Source organism: Petaurus breviceps, unplaced genomic scaffold (genome assembly GCF_028583685.1).
Source record: "Petaurus breviceps papuanus isolate PSGF00001 unplaced genomic scaffold, PetGlider_PUasm1.0 108, whole genome shotgun sequence".
NCBI lineage: Eukaryota > Metazoa > Chordata > Mammalia > Diprotodontia > Petauridae > Petaurus > Petaurus breviceps.
Genome location: NW_027185593.1, coordinates 4,166,993 through 4,188,419, shown reverse-complemented (window position 1 = coordinate 4,188,419; position 21,427 = coordinate 4,166,993). Strand labels below are relative to the sequence as shown.

Below are 21,427 nucleotides of genomic sequence, written 5' to 3'. Positions count from 1 at the left end.
CACCTTGCATGTAGCATGTATCACACTTGGCATATGGTAGACCCTTCTCCTCCCCCTCCTCTATGTCAAGCTTGTACCATGGTGGAGAAACCTCCACTCCAAGACTTCTCTCTCCTGACTAGTCCAACCATTAGTCAAGGATAGGTCCCAACCATGCTTCACTTCACTTAAGATTGCACTCTCCAGCCTTCTTTCCCCCTTGTTCTCCACTCTTTTCTCTTTTTAGTTATTATATTAATTTTCCCCTACTATATTGGCCCAATTATATTAATTTCCTTGATTAGAATGAAATGTTCCTAAAGGCAGGCAATGTCTTTTTTGCTTAGATCTGTATTCCCTGGACAAGTGGTTGAGTGCTTAATAAATTATTTATTTAGCTAGGCATTTAATAAATGCTTATTGGTAGATTAGAGAGTCCCCTGGGATACTGAGGAAAAAATGACTTGCCCAGGATCACAAGACCAGGAGGTGTCAGAGGTAAGACTTAAACCCAGGCCTTCTGGCTCCAAGGCCAACTAACTCTTTTTCTATCAAGCTATACTATCTCCCTGTGCCAGTTTGGAAAGTCATGGCATACAATCTTGATCTTTTCAACCCCTTCATTAAATGATTCAGGGTAGAGCCTTGGATGCTTTTTTCTTTTTTTTTTTTGGAGGGCAATTGTGTTTAAGCGACTTGCCCAAGTTCACACGGCTTGTAAGTGTTAAGTGTCTGGATGCTTTTTGCAAGGCACTAGGAAGCTCAGAGCTGTGTGGAACCCAAGCTAAGCTGTTCCCTGAAGTCCAGAAAGGTAGATAGGGGACTTGAACCAGAAGATGTAGGGAGCCAGCCAGGGTCCTGCAGTGCATGTGCCAGGGTCACTGTGGGGCTGGAGAGGGGGCCCTTCCTCCCCAGGGGCCCTTCACCTCTAGAGCCACATAAAGCTGCCACTCCTGCGCAGATGAGGATTCTAGCCCCTTCCACATAAATACACGCAGAAGAACTTGGGGAAGGCCCCTGGCATGCCGGAGCAGGCTCAGAGGAAGGTGCCCAGAGTGGTGAGAAGACTGAAGATTTTGCCATGTGGGGAGCAGGGGTAGGAACCTGGAATGTTTAGGTTGGAGAGGAGAAGGCTTGGGAGGGACATCTGGGGCCCACATGTCAATAAAGGAGACGTGATCCTTCTTGTCTCCGCCTCCTGGCTTCCCTTCTAGTCTCAGAGGAAATCCTGCCTTCTGCAGGAACCCTTTCCCTGTCCTGCTTAGTGCTTGTGCCTTGCCCCAAGTTTGTCCTGCGTACATCTTGTTTGGGCTTAGTCACTTATATGTCTCCCTCCTGCCTTGGACCATGAGCTCAGTGACAGAAGAGACTTTTTGTCTTGGTTTGCCTTTCTTTACATCCTCAGCCCTTGGCAAAGTGCTTGGCATACAGGAGGTACCGAATACATGCTTGGCTGGGCTTCACTTGGCACGTGGGGGAAGCACAGATGTAGACTGGAGAGGAGCAAGGATGATTGGGAACAAGACAACAATCCCAGTGTGAGTGGGAAGGGCGAGGCCTAACCCTGGATGACTAAGAGAGCTGGTGCCCTGGATAGAAGCTGGGAGGTTGGGAGGAGGGCTGGGTCTAGGGAGAAAGATAATGAGTTCTCTCCTGGTCCTGCTGAGTTTGAGATACCTGTGGGAAACCGGATGGAGATGTCTAGAAGGCGGCTGAAGGCTGGGGAGATAGCTGCAAGTGTACATTTGTGAGTTATCTGCGTGGATCCTGCTCCCTCAGCCCCTCCCCTACTCCTACCCTATGGGGTGGTAATCCATTCAGTTCTGGAATCACCAGCTGCTTAGATTGGAAGGTGGGTGAGTCCGTGCTAACGACAGCCTTCTATTTCTAGCCAGTCTCAGACCCTTCCCTCCCTTACCATACTTCATCCCAACTCCCCTCCCCCCCTTCAGCTTTGGTTTAGGGAACAATAATTAAACTGATTTTACCATTGCGACTGGAAAGGATGTAACAATGAAAGTACCTCTGGCCTTACTCACAATTCCCATGATTGACCAGATAGGGCTCTTAACCTAGGGCCTATAAACTGGTTTAAAAAAATGTTCTGATAGCTATGTATCTGATTTCCTTTATAACGCTATACATTTTTTGTGCATTTAAAAATATTATTTTGAGAGGAGGTCCATAGGCTTCACCAGACCACCAGAGGGACCCTGGACACACTTAAGAACACCTGGGCATGCCCACGGCTCTCTATTCTGGTCACTAAGATATATTATATCCCCTTAAGAGCTCCTTGACAGTAGGACTGGCCTCATTTTTATAGCTGAATCCCTAGGACTCTGCCCAGTTCCTGGCACATAGTAGGCACTTAATGAATGTTTATTGATTGACTAATTGATCCACAGGAGCTGACAGGAAGAGAGAATAGAGAGAAAGAGGAGAACCCTGGAGTATCCCCATACAGAGGGCATATGACTTGAATGATGACCCTGAAAAGAAGATAAAGATTCATCAGACATGGAGAAAAGAACCACAACTGAGACATGTCAATGGTTTCAAACTCATAAGAGAGGTCAATAACACTGAAGGCAGCATTCCTATGATGCTTTGAGGTTGGTAAAGCATTTTATGTGTCTTATGTCATTTGATTCTCAAGACAATACTATAAGGTAGGCGCTATTATCTTCCTCATTTTACAGATGAGGAAACTGAGGCTCAGAAAGTTTAAAATGGCTTGCCTAGGTTTATACACTAAGTATCTGAAACAGGATTTAAACTCACATCTTTTAAAAAAACATTTTTATTTATTTTATTAGATATTTTCTAATTACATGTCAAAATTTTTAACATTAATTTTTTAAAATTTTGAGTTCCAAATTCTCTCTCTCCCTTCCCCTCCCCTCCCTCTTGAGTAGGCAAGCAATGTAATATCGATTATGCATGTGAAGTCATGCAAAACATATTTCCATATCAGCCATGTTGCAAAAGAAAGGAAGTCATCTCTTTCTAAGTTGGGAGTTCTATCCACTACAACACCTAGCTGCCCCAAAGAAGAAGGAGGAGGAGGAGGGAGGAGAAGGAGAAGCATTGAGCAAATGGTTTTGAATTGAGCAATAAAGAAATCTTTGGTGACCTCAGAGAAAGGTCTTGCAATGGAATGGTGGGGGCTGAAGCCCAATTACAAGTATCAACGCCTTGCAAGTGGGCGACGCGAAAATCAAAGCAATGAGTGGAGAAGTTTGGTTGTGAAAGGAAGAAGACACATAAAATGTACATTAGGGATGGCTGTGATCTAGGCAGCAGGGAAGAGGTCAGTGAATGAGCAGAGGCTGAACATGAGGGACCTAGTGAGTGATTGAAAGAGCAGAAGGGACAGCCCAAAGTCACATCTTCCTCTGAGACTGTGGCAAAAGAAAAGACAATGGGAAATAGGTGGGAGGGAAGCCATTGGAGGAAGGAAGAGGGGGATAGAAAAAGAAGAGAGAGGATGAAAAGAAAGGGATGGGGAGAGGAGGGAGGACAAAGGAAAGAAGTATTTTCTCTCTGATTCCTCTTCTTTTTCCCCTCTTCCATGGAAGTTAGAGAAAGCTCCCCCAAATTTGCTTTAGTCTTGGACCCCTCACTACCACCCTTGCCTGGACCAGGGCCAGAGCCCTCCCTTCAGCCCAGTACGGAGCACCCGGGCCGCTAATGCATGCTGTCATTTGCTTGTACAATTTCAAGATCTTGAGATGAAGAGAAAGGATAGGTTTCAGTCCTGGACGGAGGATCCTGCAATTTAACCTGTCGATCAGACCTCTCTTTCAAATCCCTCCTCTCTCCAAGTCTCCACAATCCTTTCACCTACACATACCATCCTGCGGCCCAGCCCACTGCTTTCTGGGAATATTCCCGTCCATTCACCCATGGCTTATATGCCTCAAAGTGAAAGCTACAACTCACCAGCGTTTGCAGAGCTGGGGTCAAAGCCCTATAATAGTTGGAGTTCTCTTGCTGCAGGCTGTTGTCATATAGGATTCCTTTGAGTTCAGCCAAGTGCTCAAAACTGACGTCCTGTGTGTAGAGGGAGGCTGTGGGCAGAGACCAGGGCCCCATGAGAGAGCCCAACTCTAGGGACTCATTGCTTGGCTAAGCCTGGGACCTTGGGCCCAATTTCAGGCTTGGTACAACCTATTTGACTGATAATAATAACACAACAAGTTATTTTTATAAAACACTTTAAAGTTTGCAAAGCCCTTCACCTAAAAAAGGTTGTTCCAACAATCCTAGGAGACAGATATAGATATATTACTAACCTATTTTATAGATAAGAAAGCTAAAACTCAGAAGAGTACCATGATCTGTGAGTGGGTTCCTTGTTTCTTCAATTTAGAGAAAATTGTAATGTCTCCTAAACCTCAAGACATCATCAGATTTCTATCTGAAGAAAACCTTAGAATTTATATATTTGAACCTCATATTTTACATTTGAGATAACTAAGGCCCAAAATAGTGAAGAGACTTGTCCAGAGGATCATAGTCATAAGGCTTTATTTTTCAAAGGAGAAACTGAGGCCTGCTGATGAAAATTGAATTGTGGTTGAGGTGGCGTGAAATAGGGGCCAGATGGCTGGACTTGTTATCAAGAAAGGCAGGGGTTTAAATCCTGGTTCTCCTAGTCACTAGCATTTAATCCTGGGAGGGGCTATTTCTTCATCCATAAAATGGAGGTGATAATACTCAGCACTAGCAACCTCACGGGCTCATTGTGAGGCAAATGCTTTGTAAACCATAAAGCATTTTGTATGCATCAGTTATTGGTAGCAGAGTCAGGATTTGAACAGACATTTATTGAGCCCTATAAGGTTTACAAGGAAGCAGCTGGGTGGCTCAGTGGATAAGACATGGGATCAGGAGTCAGGAAGACCTGAATTCAAATCCGGCCTCAGACACTAGCTGTGTGACCCTGGGCAAGTCACTTAACCTCTGTTTGCCTTAATTCATTGGAGAAGGAAATGGCCAACCACTCCAGTATCTTTGTCACAAAAACCCCACTCAAGTTCACAAAGAGTCAGACAAAGCTGAACGACTGAACAACACATGAGATTTACAAAGCACTTTCCTCATAACAGCCTAGTGAGGTCAGTGGTTAGTGTGTCAAGGCCATGTGCTTTCAACTCATAGATCTCAACCAGCCTATTCTGAACCCAGGTTTCCCTGACCCTGGGGTCCATTACTCCATCCACTGAACCACAATGTCCTTCTGAGTAGGTGGTGAAAGTTCCATTTTAGAGATGGAGATACTGAGGGACAGGGAGGTCAAGGGGGTTGCCTGCAGTCACAGAGTTTATAAGTATCTGAGGATGAATCTGAATGCAAACCTCTATCCAGCTCTGGCCCTCTCTCCAGTCTACAACATTTCGATCATCCTTTTCATCCTATTAAATCCTATTAAAATCCACACCCACTCACCCAGAAGGAGACCTAAGAAAATGACAGCAATGGCACTGGCTAGGACAGTGGCCACGGTCACCTTCCAGCAGGTGGTCTCTGCAGCCAGCTGTGCCTTGGTATTACCAGGCGTGGGATCCAAGTTGGCAACTGCCACTTCCATGGTTCTTCGAAGCATTCGAGGTCAGCCTACGAGCCAGCCTGGGTGTGGACAGAAAAACAGAAAGAGAAGCTGGGTTAGACCATCAGAGAGATGCTCTCCGGCCTCATCTGCCGAGCTGGCGCTGGGGCTGCTTGGGAGCTGTTAGCTGCTGCAGCCACACTGAGGGGCTGTTAGGAGTCAGTGATGTTTCAGCAGAGAGGAGCTGATGCCGAGCGGGGGCCGTGTGGGAGGGCCAAGCCGCTGCCCCCATTTGCTGCTCCAGTGGGTTTTGAGAATAGCCATGAATAAATTGATGAGGAGAGATATGCTCAAACCACTGAGGAGCCTGAAGAGTTCTGCCTGACCTATTTTGAGTTCCCATTCTACTTTCATTTATCAGACATTTTTTGTCCTTTGCTCCTTCTCTCTCTCTCTGTGTCCCTCTAGTTGACTGGCATTTAGCAAGCACCTACTATGTGCCAGGCATTGTGCTAAGTACTAAGGATACAAAGAAAGGAAAAAGTCAGTCCCTGCTCTCAAGTAGCCCACAATCTAATGGAAGAAAACATGCAAACAACTATATACAAATGAGCAGGATAAAATATAAATAATCTGCAGAGATGAGGCACCAGCATTGAGGGGAATAGGAAAGGCTTCTTGCAGAAGGTGGGATTTCAGATGGGACTTGAAGGAAGCCTGGGGCAGAGTGAGGAGAGAGGGAAGTTTCGGGCTTGGGAGACAACCGGTGAAAATGCCTGGAATCCAGGAGACATGGAGCATCATGGGTAATGAAGAACAAGGAGACCAGCATCCCAGAGCACATGAGTGGGACTGAAGTGTAAGAAGATGGGAAAGGTATGAGGAAGGTGGGGAGAGCAGGTTAAGAAGGGTTATGAACAGCCAAATAGAAGATTTTATATTTGCTCCTGGAGGTAATGGGTGGCCCCTGAAGGTGGTTGAATGGGGGTGGGGTTGCAGGGTCAGATTTGCATTTTAGGAAGATCATTTTGACAGCTGAGTGGGAGGATGGAGTGGAGTGGGGGAAGACTTGAGACAGGCAGAACAGCCAGTAGGTTATTGCAGTAGTCCAGGTGTGAGATGATGAGAGTCTGTACCCCCACGGCGGTAGCAGTGTCAGAGGAGAGAAGAGGTGTACGCAAGGGATGTTAGGAAGGCAGAAACAACAGATGTGGAGGGTGAGAGAGTGAGGAGTTGAGGATGACCCCTAGGTTGGGAGGCTGCATGACTAGAAAGGAAGAGGGGAGAGTTTGGAGGCAAAGATGAGGAATTCAGTTTTGGACATGCTAAGTTTAAGATGTCTATGGGATGTCTAGTTTAGATATCCAATAGGCAGTTGGAGATGTGAAATTGCAAGTCAGGAGAGATGTTAGGGCTGGACAAGAATATCTGAGAGTCAGCATCACAGGGGTGATAATTGAAACTTTGGGAGCTAGTGAGATCACCAAATGAAACAGTATAGAGAAAAAGAGAAAGAGAAAAGAAGAGAAAAAAAAGGGCTCAGAACAGAGCCTTGGGGGGCTCTACTATTGGTGGGAGTGACCTGAATAAAGATCTAGCAAAGAAGACATAGGGGCAGTCAGAAAGATGGGAGGAGAACAGAGGGAGATCAATGTCACAGAAACATAGAGGAAGAGAGTATCAAGGAGAAGAGGGTGATCCACCATGTCAAAAACTGCAGAGAGGTTGAAGAGAATGAGAACTGAGAAAAGGCCACTGGAATTGGCAGCTCAGAGATCACTGGCAACTTTAGAGAGAGCAGTTTCCATTGAATGATGAGGTTAGAAACCAGACTGCAGAGTTAAGAGAATGAGAAAGAAGGAAATAGAGGCACCTATTGTAGATGGTCTTCTCAAGGAGTTTGACCAAAAAAGGGAAGAGAGCTATGGGATGATTGCTGGAGGATGGATGGTTTTTTGAGAATGGGTGAGACCTGGGCATGTTTGTAGGCAATAGGGAAGCAGCCAGTAGACAGGAATTGGTTGAAGATGAGTGAAGATGATTTTTGGTTTTTTGTCCTTAGCTATTGGTGTGCACATGTGTAAGTCAAAGGAGGGCAGACTATGGGAACTGGGAAAGACCTCAGAAGGAGCATAGAGTACACTACAGTGTCATAGGCTTTAGAGCAAGTCACCATGCCAGCCCCATCTGAATGGGGTATGTCCTTGAGCAAGTCTCATTTTCCTTTTTTTCCCCTTTAGCCTCAACTTCCTCATCTGCAAAATGAAAGAGCTGATTAAGAAGGATTCTAACCTTCTAGGTCCAATTTATGAATCATGAAGCTTCCGTCGAGTGGCCATCCAGTTGAAAAAACATCCAGTTTGGGGAAACTCATTAACTGGTTTGTGACCTTAAAACAATAGATTTAGGACTAGAAGGGACATTAGAAATAATCTAGTCTTGCCATTTGAACCAGAGAGGTTCAGTGAATTGACCAATACTACACAGCTAGGAAATGACAAGACTTGAACCCAGAACTCCTGATTCCTAGTTTCTGCCCTTTCTCCTGCACTGCCTTTTGTTGCCTCCTATAGTTTTGTAGAAATAGAAGAACCTTGAGAGATCATCTATCCCAGGGGGTCTTAACCTTGTTTGTCTGTTGGATCCCTTTGCCATTCGGGCTGCTGACGTTTATGGAGCCCTTATCAGAATCACGTTTTTAAATGAATAAAATGAAATACATAGAATTATAAAAGGAAGCCAAAGGCTAGTGAAAATAAAGATGATTTTTTTTTTCTTTCCCAAACAAGTTCACAGAACTCCATGAAATCTATTCATAAAAATCTTGGAGGTCTGTGGACCCCAGCTTGAGAACCTTTGACCCAGCCCAATTTTCCTATTTTATATGTGAGGAAACTGGGGGCCCAGAGAGGTTCAGTGATTTGTCCAAACTCACTCAGTTAATCCATGTTTCATGTTTGAAAGACGGCTTAGGGCTATGTGAAAAAAAGCTCAGTGGAGATTAGACTCTAAGCTCTGGGAAGGCAGGGGCTATTTTTAAAATTTTGTTTTGTTTTTATATCAAGAGCACCTAGCATGGGTCCCTAATATATATTAAGCAATTGGTGTTAAGTAACTTGCTCAAGGTTACACGGCCAGGTGTTTCTGGGTGGGTGCTAAGTGTCTGATCCTGGATTCAATCTCCAGGTCATTCTGACACTGGGGCCAGTGCTGTTACTCGCTGTGCTACCTGGCCACCCCAAAATAATGTTTTTTTCTGTTTTTTGTTTTGCCTTTTGGAGGGTAGTTGGGGTTAAGTAACTTGCCCAAGGTCACATGGCTAGTTTGTGTGGGTGTTAAGTGTCTGAAGCTGGAACCGAACTCGGGTCCTCCTGACTCCGGGGCCAGCGCTTTACTCACTGTGCTACCTAGCCGCCCCCCTTATATATTTTGTTGTTGTTTCACTTGTGTTTGACTTTCCATGACCCCATCTGGTGAGTGGTTTGCCATTTCCTTCTCCAGCTCATTTTATAGATGAGGAAACTGAAGCAAAAAGGGTTAAGTGTCTTGCCCAGGGTCATACAGTTAGGAAGTGTCTGAGACCAAATTTGAACTCACAAAGATGAGTCTTCCCTGTTCCAGGTCTGGCACTCTATCCACTATGCTACCGGGCTGCCTTTCTGCTAGATGTAGTAGCTGTCTAATAAATGTTGTTAGCTCCAACTGAATTGGAGTTCAGCAGCCCATGTAAATACCTTTGTTGAGAAGAAACAGGACTTGAATGTCAGAAGACCCAAGTTCAAAGCCTGTGTGACTCTCTTGCCTCCAGGGCGCCCATTAGAGGATTCCATCACTATGGTGCTCTCCATTCCTGGGCACTACCCACTGCAATTTGGGGGGGGGCAGTGAATAGAATGCTGTGTCTCCAGTCAGAGAGACTGAGTTGCTCAGGCATTGCCAGCTGTGTGACCCTGGGCAAAGCCATTTTACCCCTGCTTGCCTCAGTTTCCTCATCTGTAAAATGGGGATCATAATAGCACCTACCTCCCAGGTTTGTTATGAAGACTAAATGAGACGATCGTGAAGTTCTTAGCATAGTTCTTGGTGCACGGCGGGCACCATGTAAATGCGCATTCGTGTTATTATTATAATTGCTGGTTATTATAAGCCTATGAAGGCTGCCTTAGGTTCTGCCCCATTTGGGTGGGACACACGAATCCACAGCAGCCCAGAAATAGCAATAACGCGCCACAGCTCAGCAGAGTTCTCAGGCTAATTAGTAACAGTGCTGCCCATTCTGAGAGCACTTTAAGGCCAACAGTGTTTTCATCACAGTGACCCTGTGAGTGAGGCAGAGAAAGAAATTTTATTTCACAATTTCCAAGATGAGAAAACCGAAGCTCAGAGTGGCCAAAGGGGCTAGCCTACATCACACAACTGAGAAGGGTCCACTCAATTCCATGGGCATATATTAAGCTCCTACTAAGTGCAAGTGAACAAATGAAAAAGCATTTATTATAAAGTGCTTACTATGAGCTGAGCACTGTGTTAAGCTCTAGGGATACAAATAATAGCAATAAAAAGCCAGACAGTCCCTGGTTTAAGCAGCTTGGACACTATTTGGGGAGGAATACAAATTGGGGAGGGACACTAATTGGGGAAGGGCACTAATTGGGGAGGGACACTAATTGGGGAGGGACACTAATTGGGGAGGGACACTAATTGGGGAGGGGCACTAATTGGGGAGGGACACTAATTGGGGAGGGACACCACATCTGAGAAAGGTTATCTGGATGGCTGCCTGAGAGACCCAGAAGCCTCATTACTGGAACCACAGGGCAGATGACAAGGCCTAGGGATGGTGAGACTATGTCAGTAGATGAGGGGACAGTGCTGGGGGTCTGAGGAACATAGAGGGTTAGATCATAACGACAGGTGTTCCTTTGTCTCACCTGAAGGAGTAGAGCTGGTGACTCCCATCTCATCCAAGCATGGGAACTGTCCAGCAGCCCAGGAGAGCTCTGGGCAGCACAGGCCCAGGGGAAGAGTTAAAGGGGAAAATGAGGGGCCGGGCAGCCCTGGTGGAGAAGGGGCAGAGTGCCAAGTACTGGGCATACAAAGGCAAAAACCAGTCTCAGACTTCAAGAAGCCTCCATTCTATTGAGTGGGAATGAGGGAGGGTTGAATACGATATATACAAAAATAGATAGAAATGTGTGTGCATATGTGTATGTGTGTGCACACAAAAATACGAATATAAAAATTATAATATGTAAATGTAAAGATATATGTATATAAACACATACATATGTGTATATAAGTGTGCATATATACACACATGCATGCATGTGTATATGTATGTATGTGTAATCACAGGGAGACAGCATGGGGCAAAGAAGAGTCAGACAAATAGCTCTATGAGAATTTGAAAAGGGAAACGATGCTACTACGTGAGCAGATGAGGAGAGATTCATGGCCAAAGTGGCAGCCAAGCTGACCTTTCCATACACGTTGCCCACCCATCCCCTCCATGAACTCTAAGGTCCGACCATATGGGCCTTCTTGCTGTTCCTTATACATGACCCTCCATCTCTCGTTTCATGCCTCATCACCTCTGTGACTTGGAACCTTAATTTCTTTCTAAATGCTAGTGTGGCATTTCTCTAGAATTGTGGTCGGTCATTGTGTTGATTGGAGTTCATAAGTCTTTCAAAGTTAATTGATTTTACAACAATGCTGATTTTTTTTTTGGTGGGGGGAAGGCAAGGCAATTGGGATTAAGTGGCTTGCCCAAGGTCACACAGCTAGTAAGTGTGTCAAGTGTCTGAGGTCAAATTTGAACTCAGGTCCTCCTGACTCCAGGGTCAGTGCTCTATTTACTGCGCCACCTAGCTGCCCCAATGGTGCTGTTATTGTCTATAATTTAGGAGTGTGTCTGGATTCAGTTATAGGGTTTCGCTTGAGGCCACATGTGGCCTTGAGGCCACAAGTTCCCCACCCCTGGTATCATTCTTCTGGTCCTTTTCAGTTTTCTCTGCATCAGTTTATACAAGTCTTCCCAGGTTTCTCTGAACCATCCCCTTCCTCATTTCTCATAGCACAATAGCATTCAATCGCATTCATATACTGGCTTGTCTAGCCATTTCCCACTTGATGAACATCCTTTCCGTTTCCAGTTCTTTGTCAACACAAAAAGATAAGTGCTCCCATTCTATATAGCACTCTAAGGCTTACAAAGCACTTTTCCCATAGCATCATCATGAATGCAAGAATTTCTACCCTCCTTTACCATTGTAGAGACTGAAGTTCAGAGTAGGACTAAGAAAATGATCACACTGTGCTTTCCTTGATGATTCTGAGTTTGCTCAACTGTGAATGTGGGTGGGGTGGAATGAGCTGGTCTCAAAATTCTCTTCTAATCTGAAATTCTGTGATTTTAGGATAACATAGTAATCGGGGTGTCAAAATGAAATAACAGAATGTTGATTCTTCCATAAAGAGCTTGACATTCCAAGATGTCCCGACCTTACGTAGAAGTCATGTTGGACCCTGGATCTGGGGATGCTGAGCACAAGGAAGGCTGACCTACCATCAGCAACATGAAGTCTCCCGAGGACTGCCAGTGAATCTGAGTCCTGTTTGGGACCCAGCGAGGAGGAGTCTTGTCTCTCCCCCATATCTTTTATTCCTGGTTCAAATGAGAGGGACTAAAGCCTCTCCACCACTCCTGTATAAGCCATGGGAATATCTCTAATTTGGGATTTAGATCTCCCAGCTTCAAGTCCAGTACTCTCCCCATTATACCATTATACCACATGGCCAGAAGGTTTGAACTGAAATTGGACATAATCAGGAACCAGACTTAGCCTCTCGAGCCCTCTCAGCGTCCAGACTCCTTCAGAATCTTCACGAGTCTCCATCAGCCTCTTTATCCACTCTCCTTTAATGAAACCTGCTTTTCCTGAAGCACCAGCATTTGGGAGCAACGGAGACCTATAATTAACACTGCCAAAGTACTACTGACTGTTTCTCAAAATGGAAAATGTATCAGATTTCACTTCACTGGGGGGTTAAGCACTTTGGCACCAGTCAAAGAAACCATTTCAGTGGGGAAAATGCATTCTAAGTTCCAAAATAACTGACCTTTCACCCCAAGTAAATGAACCTTCAGAACACCTCTTATTTTTTTAAAATTGGGATCACTTTATCTTTATGAACATGAAATTAAGTGGAAATAAACAGGCAAAAGTCTGTTCTGCCCGAGCAAAGATATTCATGGTTGTCTGTTCTTGTCATTCTTGCTACTGTCCAGGACCTCCTGGGACAGGGGTGGAGAGCCTGCAGCCTCAAGGCCATGTGGGGCCTCTAGATCCTTCCATTTGGATTTAGTCAAAGGGCAGCACTTGAGGACCTATAGGACCATAAGTGGTCTTGAGGCTACAGGTTCCCCACTACTGTTCTAGGAAGATAGGAGAATGCTCCGAAGCTCCCACTCTGGTGGTTTAGAAAAGAAATGGGAAGAGACTCTTTTATTCCTTATCTAGATCAGGGATAAATGATCAGAGGGAGAGACCAGATTCCTCCTTACTGACTCAGATTCACTGGCAGTCCTCAGGAGATTTCATATTGCTGATGGTTGGTCAGCCTTTCTTGTGCTCTGCAACCCTTGATCCAGGGTCCAACATGATATATGCAAAATTGGGGCATCTTGGAATGTCAGATTATTTATGAAAGAATAGGATAGCACAGTGTGATACCTTTCCAATTTAAGAAACATTTATAAAGCACCTACTATATGCAAGACACTGTGCTAAATTCTGGGATTATAAAGACAAAAGACAACCTCTGCTGTTCAGATCATATATATATATGATAAATTGGAGATTATCTACAGAGGGAAGCCGCTAGAATTAAGCTGCATGTAGAAGGGGAGATTTTAGCTGGGATTTGAAAGAAGCCAGGGAAGGGGATGAGGAGGGAAAGCATTCCAAGAATAGGTGGGGGGGTGGAGCCAGAGAGAATGTCCAGAGTTGGGAGATGGAGCACGGAGGACAAGGAATGGGAAGGAAACCATCCAGTGTCAGTGGACAGGAGAGTGTGTGGCAGTATGTAAGATGGAATGAAGGAAAGAGGGAGGGGCCAGATTATGAAGGGCCAAGCAGAGGATGTTACATTTGATCCTGGAGATAATAGGGAGCCCCTGGAGTTTACTGAAGTGGGGACAGTGACATGGGCAGGCCTGAGCTTTAGGAATATCAAGATGGTGGACTGTAGGGGCGGCTAGGTGGTGAATAGAGCACCTGTCCTGGAGTCAGGAGGACCTGAGTTCAAATCCGGCCTCAGACACTTAACACAAAACTAGCCATGTGACCTTGGACAAGTCACTTAACCCCAATTTCCCTACCTTCCCCCCTCCAAAACAAAAGCAAAAAAAAAAAAAGATGGCAGACTGTAGTGAGAAGAGACTTGGAGGCCAACCAGTGAGCTACCGTCATAGTTCAGGTATTGTCAGTCACGGCAGTCAGCATCAGAACCTTCAGTGTCTTTCACCTCTCCATTGCCCCTTAGAATTCCATGTTCCTTGAGTCCAAAACACAGCTTTCCTTCTTACACCTTCTCAAACACCCCTGTTGTTCAGTTATTTTCTGTCATGTCCAACTCTTCATGACCCCATTTTGGGTTTTCTTGGCAGAGATACTGGAGCGATTTGTCATTTCCTTCTCCAGCTCATTTTACAGATGAGGAAACCGAGGCGAACAGGGTGAAGTGATTTGCCCAGGGTCACACAACTAGAAAGTATCTGAGGCTGGATGTGAATGGGTCTTCCTGATTCCAAGCCTAGCATTCTATGCACTGTGCTACCTAGCACTTGACCACCCCCACCAGCTACTAATACCCTCCCCTCTAAACATTACCTTGTGGTAATTTTGTACAGACTTACCCATGTACATGGACAGCTAGATGGCATAATGGATAAAAGCACCAGCCCTGAAGTCAGGGGGACCTGAGTTCAAATCTGACCTCAGACACTTACTGGTTGTATGTGACCCTAAGCAAGGCACTTAACCTTGTGTGCCTCAGTTTCCTTATCTGTAAAATGAGCTGGAGCAGGAAATGGCAAACCACTGTATTATCTTTGCCAAGAAAACCTCAAGTGAGGTCATGAAAAATCCAACATTATTGAACACAACAAATTCATACACAGGCTGTCTCCTCCAATAGAATGGGAAGTCCATGAGGGTAGGGACCATTTCATTATTTATTATCTTTCTATCTCTAGTGCCCAGCACAGTGCCTTACTAAATGCTTGTCCTTAATCGGTCAATTAAGTGTAGAGTGCATTGAAATGGGATTAACTAAGCTAGCCAAAGGGAAGGACAAAGAAAAAATATTTAGCAGGAACACTATATTCCTAAGTGAGAAAAAAAGGAGATGATGGAAAGAGGCTTTTTTCCTACACCAACCACTGGGTGATACATTTTTCCTTATGTTCCTGGCAAGAAAGACAGAAAGCTCCCAGATGGAAGAGGCGCCTACTTAAGATCTGATTGGTAAAAAAAAAAAAAAGCAATTGCATGAAAAAGACATGAGAACACTCAGAGTAGAACACAAAACAGCCTTAAGCAGATAAAGTGCAAATGATCTGTGTGTTCTAGGAAGCCTTGGCTTCCATGGGACGGTAGGTGGGCAGAGGCTGTCTACAGCAGATTGGCAGGGACGTGGGGGACAGACACAGGCTCAAGGAAGAACATGTATGCTCAGGGCAGGAGGGGAGGGCAGACGCTATCAACAGGGGAACAGCCCCAGTGCTGCTGAGGCTGTGATGAAATATTAAAAGATAGAAAATGCCCCAAGTGCATTAGGTAGATATGGATGATCTACCAGAGGCTGTCCACCATGAGATGGCATGGGTGGGCTTCTATAATGGAATGCATACCCAATGGTAGCCAGCACTGTGGCATGGCAGTCACGAGAGCTAATGCCATCGTGGGCTGCATTATTAGGTGGCACAGTGGACTTGGGAGTCAGGAAGGCCACGAGTTCAAATCCTGTCCCAGACACCAACAGCGTGACATTGGGCAAGGTATTCAGTCTCTTTCTGACTCAGTTTCCTCTTCTGTAAATTGTTCTTGTCCAGTCATTTTCAGTCATTTCCAACTTTTTGTGACCCCATTTGAGGTTTTCTTGGCAAAGATACTGGAGCTGTTTGCCATTTCCTTCTCCAGCTCATTTTACAGATGAGAAACTGAGGCAAACAGGGTGAAGTGACTTGCCCAGGGTCACTCAACTAGTAAGGGATTGAGGTCATATTTTAATTCAGGAAGATGAAACTTCCTGTCTCCATACCTAGAACTCTGTGCAGCATGGCGCCACCTAGCTGCCCCATATGTAAAATGGGGAAGATCATAGCACCTGGTTGTGGCAGTGAGCATCTAAAGAGATCATGTAGAATAATAACTAGCAATTTTATAACACTTGACAAATATTATTTAATTCTAGGTCCAGACCTCTAGCCACTGCATTGCCTAGGCACACACACACTCATATACATGCTCAAATATACACATACACACCCACACCCACACACACACTCACCCACACGCTCAAATACACACATACACAGTCATACACGCTCACACACACTCATATACACACACATTCACACACACTCATATACACACATACACACCCACTCGCACTCATACACACACACTCATATACACACACTTAAATACACACATACACACCCACTCGCACTCATACACACACACCCATATACACACACACTTAAATACACACATACACATACTCTCTCACACACTTTGCAAACCTTAGAGTTCTATATAAATGCAAGCTCTGAACTATAATGATATATGCTTGTAGGGGATAGTCATGGCATCTTAGAAATGGAAGGTCATCTAGTGTAGGCCCTGGGTGAGCTTGGCGGGGGAGGGAAGGCCTCCATATCCACCATTCAGTGAAAGGTAATCAGCTGCAACATCTCTGACGGTCTGGACAAAGCTGTTGGTTGGTGATCCTGGTTTTGTCCCAGTGGGTCTTATGCTGGTTGTTTTCCAGCACATTCTTGAATTCAGACTTAAGGCCCAGAGAGAACATCTTCCAGGTCATCATAGGTTGTCACATAGGTTGTTGGTGCCAACATTAAGTCTTTTTGATATATTATTTCATTCCTCAAATGATCTGTGTTTTTGTCCAGAGAAGGAACTGATGGAGTCTGAATGTAGATAGAAGCATATTAGCTTCACTTTCCTTATTTAGCTTTTCCATTTTGTTCTGTTTCTTCTTATATAACATGACTAATATGGAAATATGTTTATATGATTACACATATCTAAGCTATATCAGATTGTTTATAATCTTAAAGAAGAGGAAGGGGAGGGAGAAAATTTGGAACTCAAAATTTTATTCAAAAAAGAGTGTTAAACATTATCTATGTGTAATTGGAAAAAAAAATACTATTTTAAAGGAGAAAAAATCCCCCAAAACCAACAAAGAATGATCTATATTTCGTGGGTGTTTCTGTTCCCACCACCAACTCATGTCACAACTCCTCCACTGATACTGATTGCACCTTTTTGGTGCTTTAATAGATGGTCTTGAGGTGCTGAGACTGAAAGAAATGGCTTGGTGGCCAGCTCTTGGGTGATAACCTTGTCTGAATTTAGCTGGCTTGGTCATAGGCTAACAAGTCACCAGGACTCAAAGCCTTTCCTGCATTGTAGGACCTTGCAGGGTCTATGTTCTACTGGCAGAGCAAAAACAAAGACAGGGCCTACCCTCAAAGATCATGCATTTTAATGGGGAAAGGCAACATATAAAAGGGGAAAAGAGAAAGGGGTGGGCTGGACCCAGCTCTAACCAGCTTTCCCTCAGAGATCAGCAAATGCTACAAATTAGAGCTTGAGTTATTGTTTTGTTGATTGCCTAGACTTAAGAAAGTGTTAATAATGCAGACTAAATTTAAAAGTTTGTATGCTACATGTATAATCTATTTCAAATTGCTTGCCTTCTCAAGGTGGGGGAGGGGAAAGAGGGAGAGAATTTAGAACTCTAAACTTAAAATGAATGTTGAAAATTTTTGTTTACATGTAATTGAGAAAAAAAATAAAATTAAAATTAAATGTGTGTGCTACTTTCTGGAGAGCCTAGTTGTTAAACATTTACCAACCCAACCCTGGATGCCTTTAACTTGTTTTCCTTGGTCCTAGAGGTTCGTACTGGCAGCAAAGGGAGAAAAGTTCAGAGAGCTGGATTTAGGCTTGATGTAAGGGAAAAAATACCTAACAATGAAAGCTGTCTTCCAGTGGAATGGAATCATTGGAAAAGACCCTGATTGAAGGCAACAGGAAAAGGGGATGGTAGAGGCTGACATGGATAGATAGTGTCATGGAAGCAATGAACATGAACTTGGACAGACTTCAGAGATAGTAGAGGACAGAAGGGCCTGGCAAGCTAAGATGTGTGGGGTCCTGAAGAGTCGGATGAGACAGTGGAATAAACTTCATTGGAGGTGATGGACTCCCAATTACCAAAGATCTTCAAGAACAAAATGGGCGACCATTCATTGCACAGGGGATTCTGGGTTCAGGCACAGGTTGGGTTAGATGGGCTCTGAAGTTAGATGGACTCTGAGGTTCTTCTGATTTGAGATGCTATGCCTCTCTCTGTCTGTCTGCCTGTCTCTGTCTCTCCTCTCTGTCTTTTACTTTCTCTCTCTCTCTCTCTCTCTCTCTCTCTCTCTTCTCTCCCCCCCTCTGTCTGTCTGTCTCTCCCTCTATGTAATGCCAAAAATCTTTATTTGTAAAATTAATTGGAATGATTTCCAAGTTCCCTTGTAGCTCTGGCGCTCTGCGATTCATATTTCAATGTCTTTCATTTTTATTTCCTGATTATGAGATGCCCTTTACATCCATGAGACCATTTAAGGCATCTTTTCTCTTCTCTACCCCAAGTAAACCTTCTCCCTCAGAATGGATGTCATTAGCTTTTAGATGAGCCCTACTCCCCAGGGAAGGAATCAACCTTTTTATATTTTGTGCAGGGTGCATCTCATTACCAGATACTTCACCTCAATTGTTCCCTGTTGGAGGCAGCTGCATTTAATCTGTGGGTGTAGTGTGATTCATGCCTTCTCCTGTGATACATTTTTCTCCGCAAAAAAAAAAAAAATTGAGAATGACGCTAGGGAACAATTCCCTTCTGTTTCCACAGATTGTGTTCAGCAGAAGTGCTCAGCTCCACTTGGTGAGATAGCCCCTCCGGACGAGCTCCTTCTAAAGTCAGAGCAGGTGATGAGAGAGGCCGCTGAGGCTGGAGCCTGGCCAGGGCGCTCTCCCTTGGCTCTGGCTCTCAGGGATGAGCGTCATGGATGATAAAGGCTTCTCTGCATCTCCATGCTGGTATCAAAGGGTTATGAGGCAGAAAGAAGAGATCCACTGGGGAATAGAGGGAAACAGCTGCTGGGGAACACTTGCTTCTTTATGCTTATTATTATTTTTTAAAAGGGCATCTGTGCTTGGGCAGAGATAGAGGTGTGACTTGGTAACATTATCTTCCCATTCCAAGAGGTGATTCAGGAGTAAGAGACACTAAGACTAGTTAATCAAATTGTGTCTTTTAAACTCGAGATTAACAAAGACAACACTGGAAAGAGCCCTGATCTTGGAGGGAGAAGACCTGGGTTTAGGTTCTAGCTCTGACACATTCACTCTGTGCTTCTGGGAAAGTCATTGGATTTTTCTTAGTTTGATGTTAGTTCATTAAGCTCACTAAGTTCAAATTTAGTGCTTTAGTCTCCTCATTTGTAAAGAGAGGATAATGACACTTAAATTCTCTATTTTATCATCATGTCAATAAGCATTTATTGTCTGCCTACTGTATTCTAAGTAAGCATGTCAGTAACAGTTTTGTTGTGAGCAAAGCATTTTTATCAAACTTAAGAACTTCATCCATATGAATACCTATTTACCCTGACCTTTCGTGCCAATATTTGATGGCCTTGAATCATGAACACTAGAATCTCAGGGGAATTGAATTTTCAGGTGACCCAGAAGTCAATGCAAATATGCTCGGGGGAAGAGAGTGTCAGGAGGATACAAGATATTGCTTCTGATGACCTTTGCATGAGAAATGTCATATGTAACGTCACCGGGGCCATGTAGTAAGAATGAGGGGCAACAGATGGACAGTCAAACACTGTACTGCTATTTGGAAAATATCAAAAGGACCAGGGAAAGGAAGCCCTTTGGAGCATTGGATGAGCTCTCTCTGGAGGAACTACAGAAAGATGTGGACAACAGCTGAACAGAAAGAGAAGGCATCGAGTGGCCTATACTCTTTGTCTATACAAGGAGGTCCACATTCATGAAATCATGGACCCATCCAAGTATGTATGGACACTGAGTTGGATGTGTGTGTGTGTGTGTGGGGGGGAGCGGGTGTTCCAAGTATGTATGACCACTGAGTGGAAGGTGTGGGGGTGTGGGGGGGGGGGGAGTGTGTGTACGAGTGTGTAGAGGAGTCAAGGAGGCTAATGGTGGGTCTAGAATCCAGGATTCCTGTCCCAACTCTGCTGTTATCTCACTCTGTGACTTTGTGTAAGTCATTCCCTCCCTCTAGGCCTGTTTTCTGTTCTGGAAAAGGATGGCTTTGGACCAGATGCTTCCTAATGTTTCTCAAAGTTGTGAAATTCTTCCATGGGATATAGATAATAAATTACTTCATTGGACTGAAGGCCAACTAACTTAACCTTTCTTCATGTTGTTGTTCAGTCATTTTCTAGTCACATCTGACTCTTTGTGATCTTGTTTGGGGCTTTCTTGGCAGAGATCCTAGAGAGGTTTGCTATTTCCTCCTCCACCTCATTTTATGGATGAGGAAACTGAGACAAACAGGGTTAAGTGACTTACCCAGAGTCACACAGCTAGGAAGTGTCTGAAATCAGATTTGAATTCAGGAAAATGAGTCTTCTTGTCTTTGTGCCCAGTACTCTATCCACTGTACAACCTTGCTGCCCCACCTCTCTTCATTGAAACCCTTAAGTAAGGATTTTGGTGCACAAAGACAACATTTATATCAAGGTTTTCCATTTTCAAAAATGAAGGGGAAAGTACAGAAAGCTAACAGAAGACAAAATTAAAGCCTAACCATTAAGATTACTTACTAACTTGACTTGAGCTCATTTGTTAACTCACTCATGCATCAAACATTTATGGAGAACCTGCTAGGTGCAGAGTCCTGAGCTAAAGACTGAAGGGGCAGTGTGGTATGGCAAAAGAGAGCTTTGGGCTTACAGAGAACTGAGGCTAGAATCTCAGCTCCAACATTCACAATGAGTTGTTTAATTTATATTGTATTCCAGTTGGCAAACTTGGTGGTCCATAATTGTCATTTTGTGACCTCACCATCATCTTTTCATATGAAAGACTGCCTCCAATGTAGCCATTCCCCTAACCCCAGAATCACAGGTTAGATAAAGGTAATCTCATTTTACTGGGACAGGGAAGAAAAGAGTCCACAGACAGTTCATCTGAGATGAATAAATTGTCCAGTAGGCAGGACAGTGAACAGGGTGGAAGGGGAAGGGAAAAGGAAAGCATTGCCTATCAATTTGTTGACACTCAACTCCTTTCTTGTATGGCACCAACCATTCCATGATCTGCCTCAAGGAGAAAGTCTTCCCTGGAAACTTCGTTGGATGGAATTGCCCATGTTTATTAGTCATGTGATGTATAAGTTTTGTGGTCTTAGAAGGCAAGAGCAGCTATGGAAGAGAAAGCTTGAGTGAGAACTGAGTGAGACAACCAGACCTCTATCTCAAAGAAATAAAAGAGGAAAATGACTCAGGTGCAAACATATTGAAAGTAGTTTTTCATGGTAGCCAAAAACTAGAAA

General features: G+C 44.3%; 1 protein-coding gene and 1 long non-coding RNA gene across 3 annotated transcripts in view; one reads left to right on the top strand and one right to left on the bottom strand.

Annotated features, from left to right (window-relative positions):
* Positions 1 to 21,427, bottom strand: part of TMPRSS9 (transmembrane serine protease 9) — a 106,331-nt gene that overhangs the window by 47,714 nt on the left and 37,190 nt on the right. The window contains exons 2-3 of the mRNA XM_069076677.1: positions 5,434 to 5,613; positions 3,925 to 4,052 (exon numbers count right to left, since the gene is read on the bottom strand). Of these exons, the coding sequence (XP_068932778.1) occupies positions 3,925 to 4,052; positions 5,434 to 5,590 (285 nt within the window). The 5' untranslated portion in view covers positions 5,591 to 5,613. The remainder of the gene's footprint in view (positions 1 to 3,924; positions 4,053 to 5,433; positions 5,614 to 21,427) is intronic.
* The window catches only part of LOC138152679 (uncharacterized), a 30,027-nt gene continuing 10,131 nt past the window's right edge, over positions 1,532 to 21,427 (top strand). The window contains exons 1-3 of one of the 2 annotated variants that reach the window (XR_011166188.1): positions 1,532 to 1,831; positions 2,388 to 2,594; positions 12,012 to 12,784. This is a non-coding gene — a long non-coding RNA (uncharacterized lncRNA). Of the gene's footprint in view, positions 1,832 to 2,387; positions 2,595 to 12,011; positions 12,785 to 21,427 lie in introns of those variants that run through there. The other variant, XR_011166176.1, reaches the window with a different exon arrangement.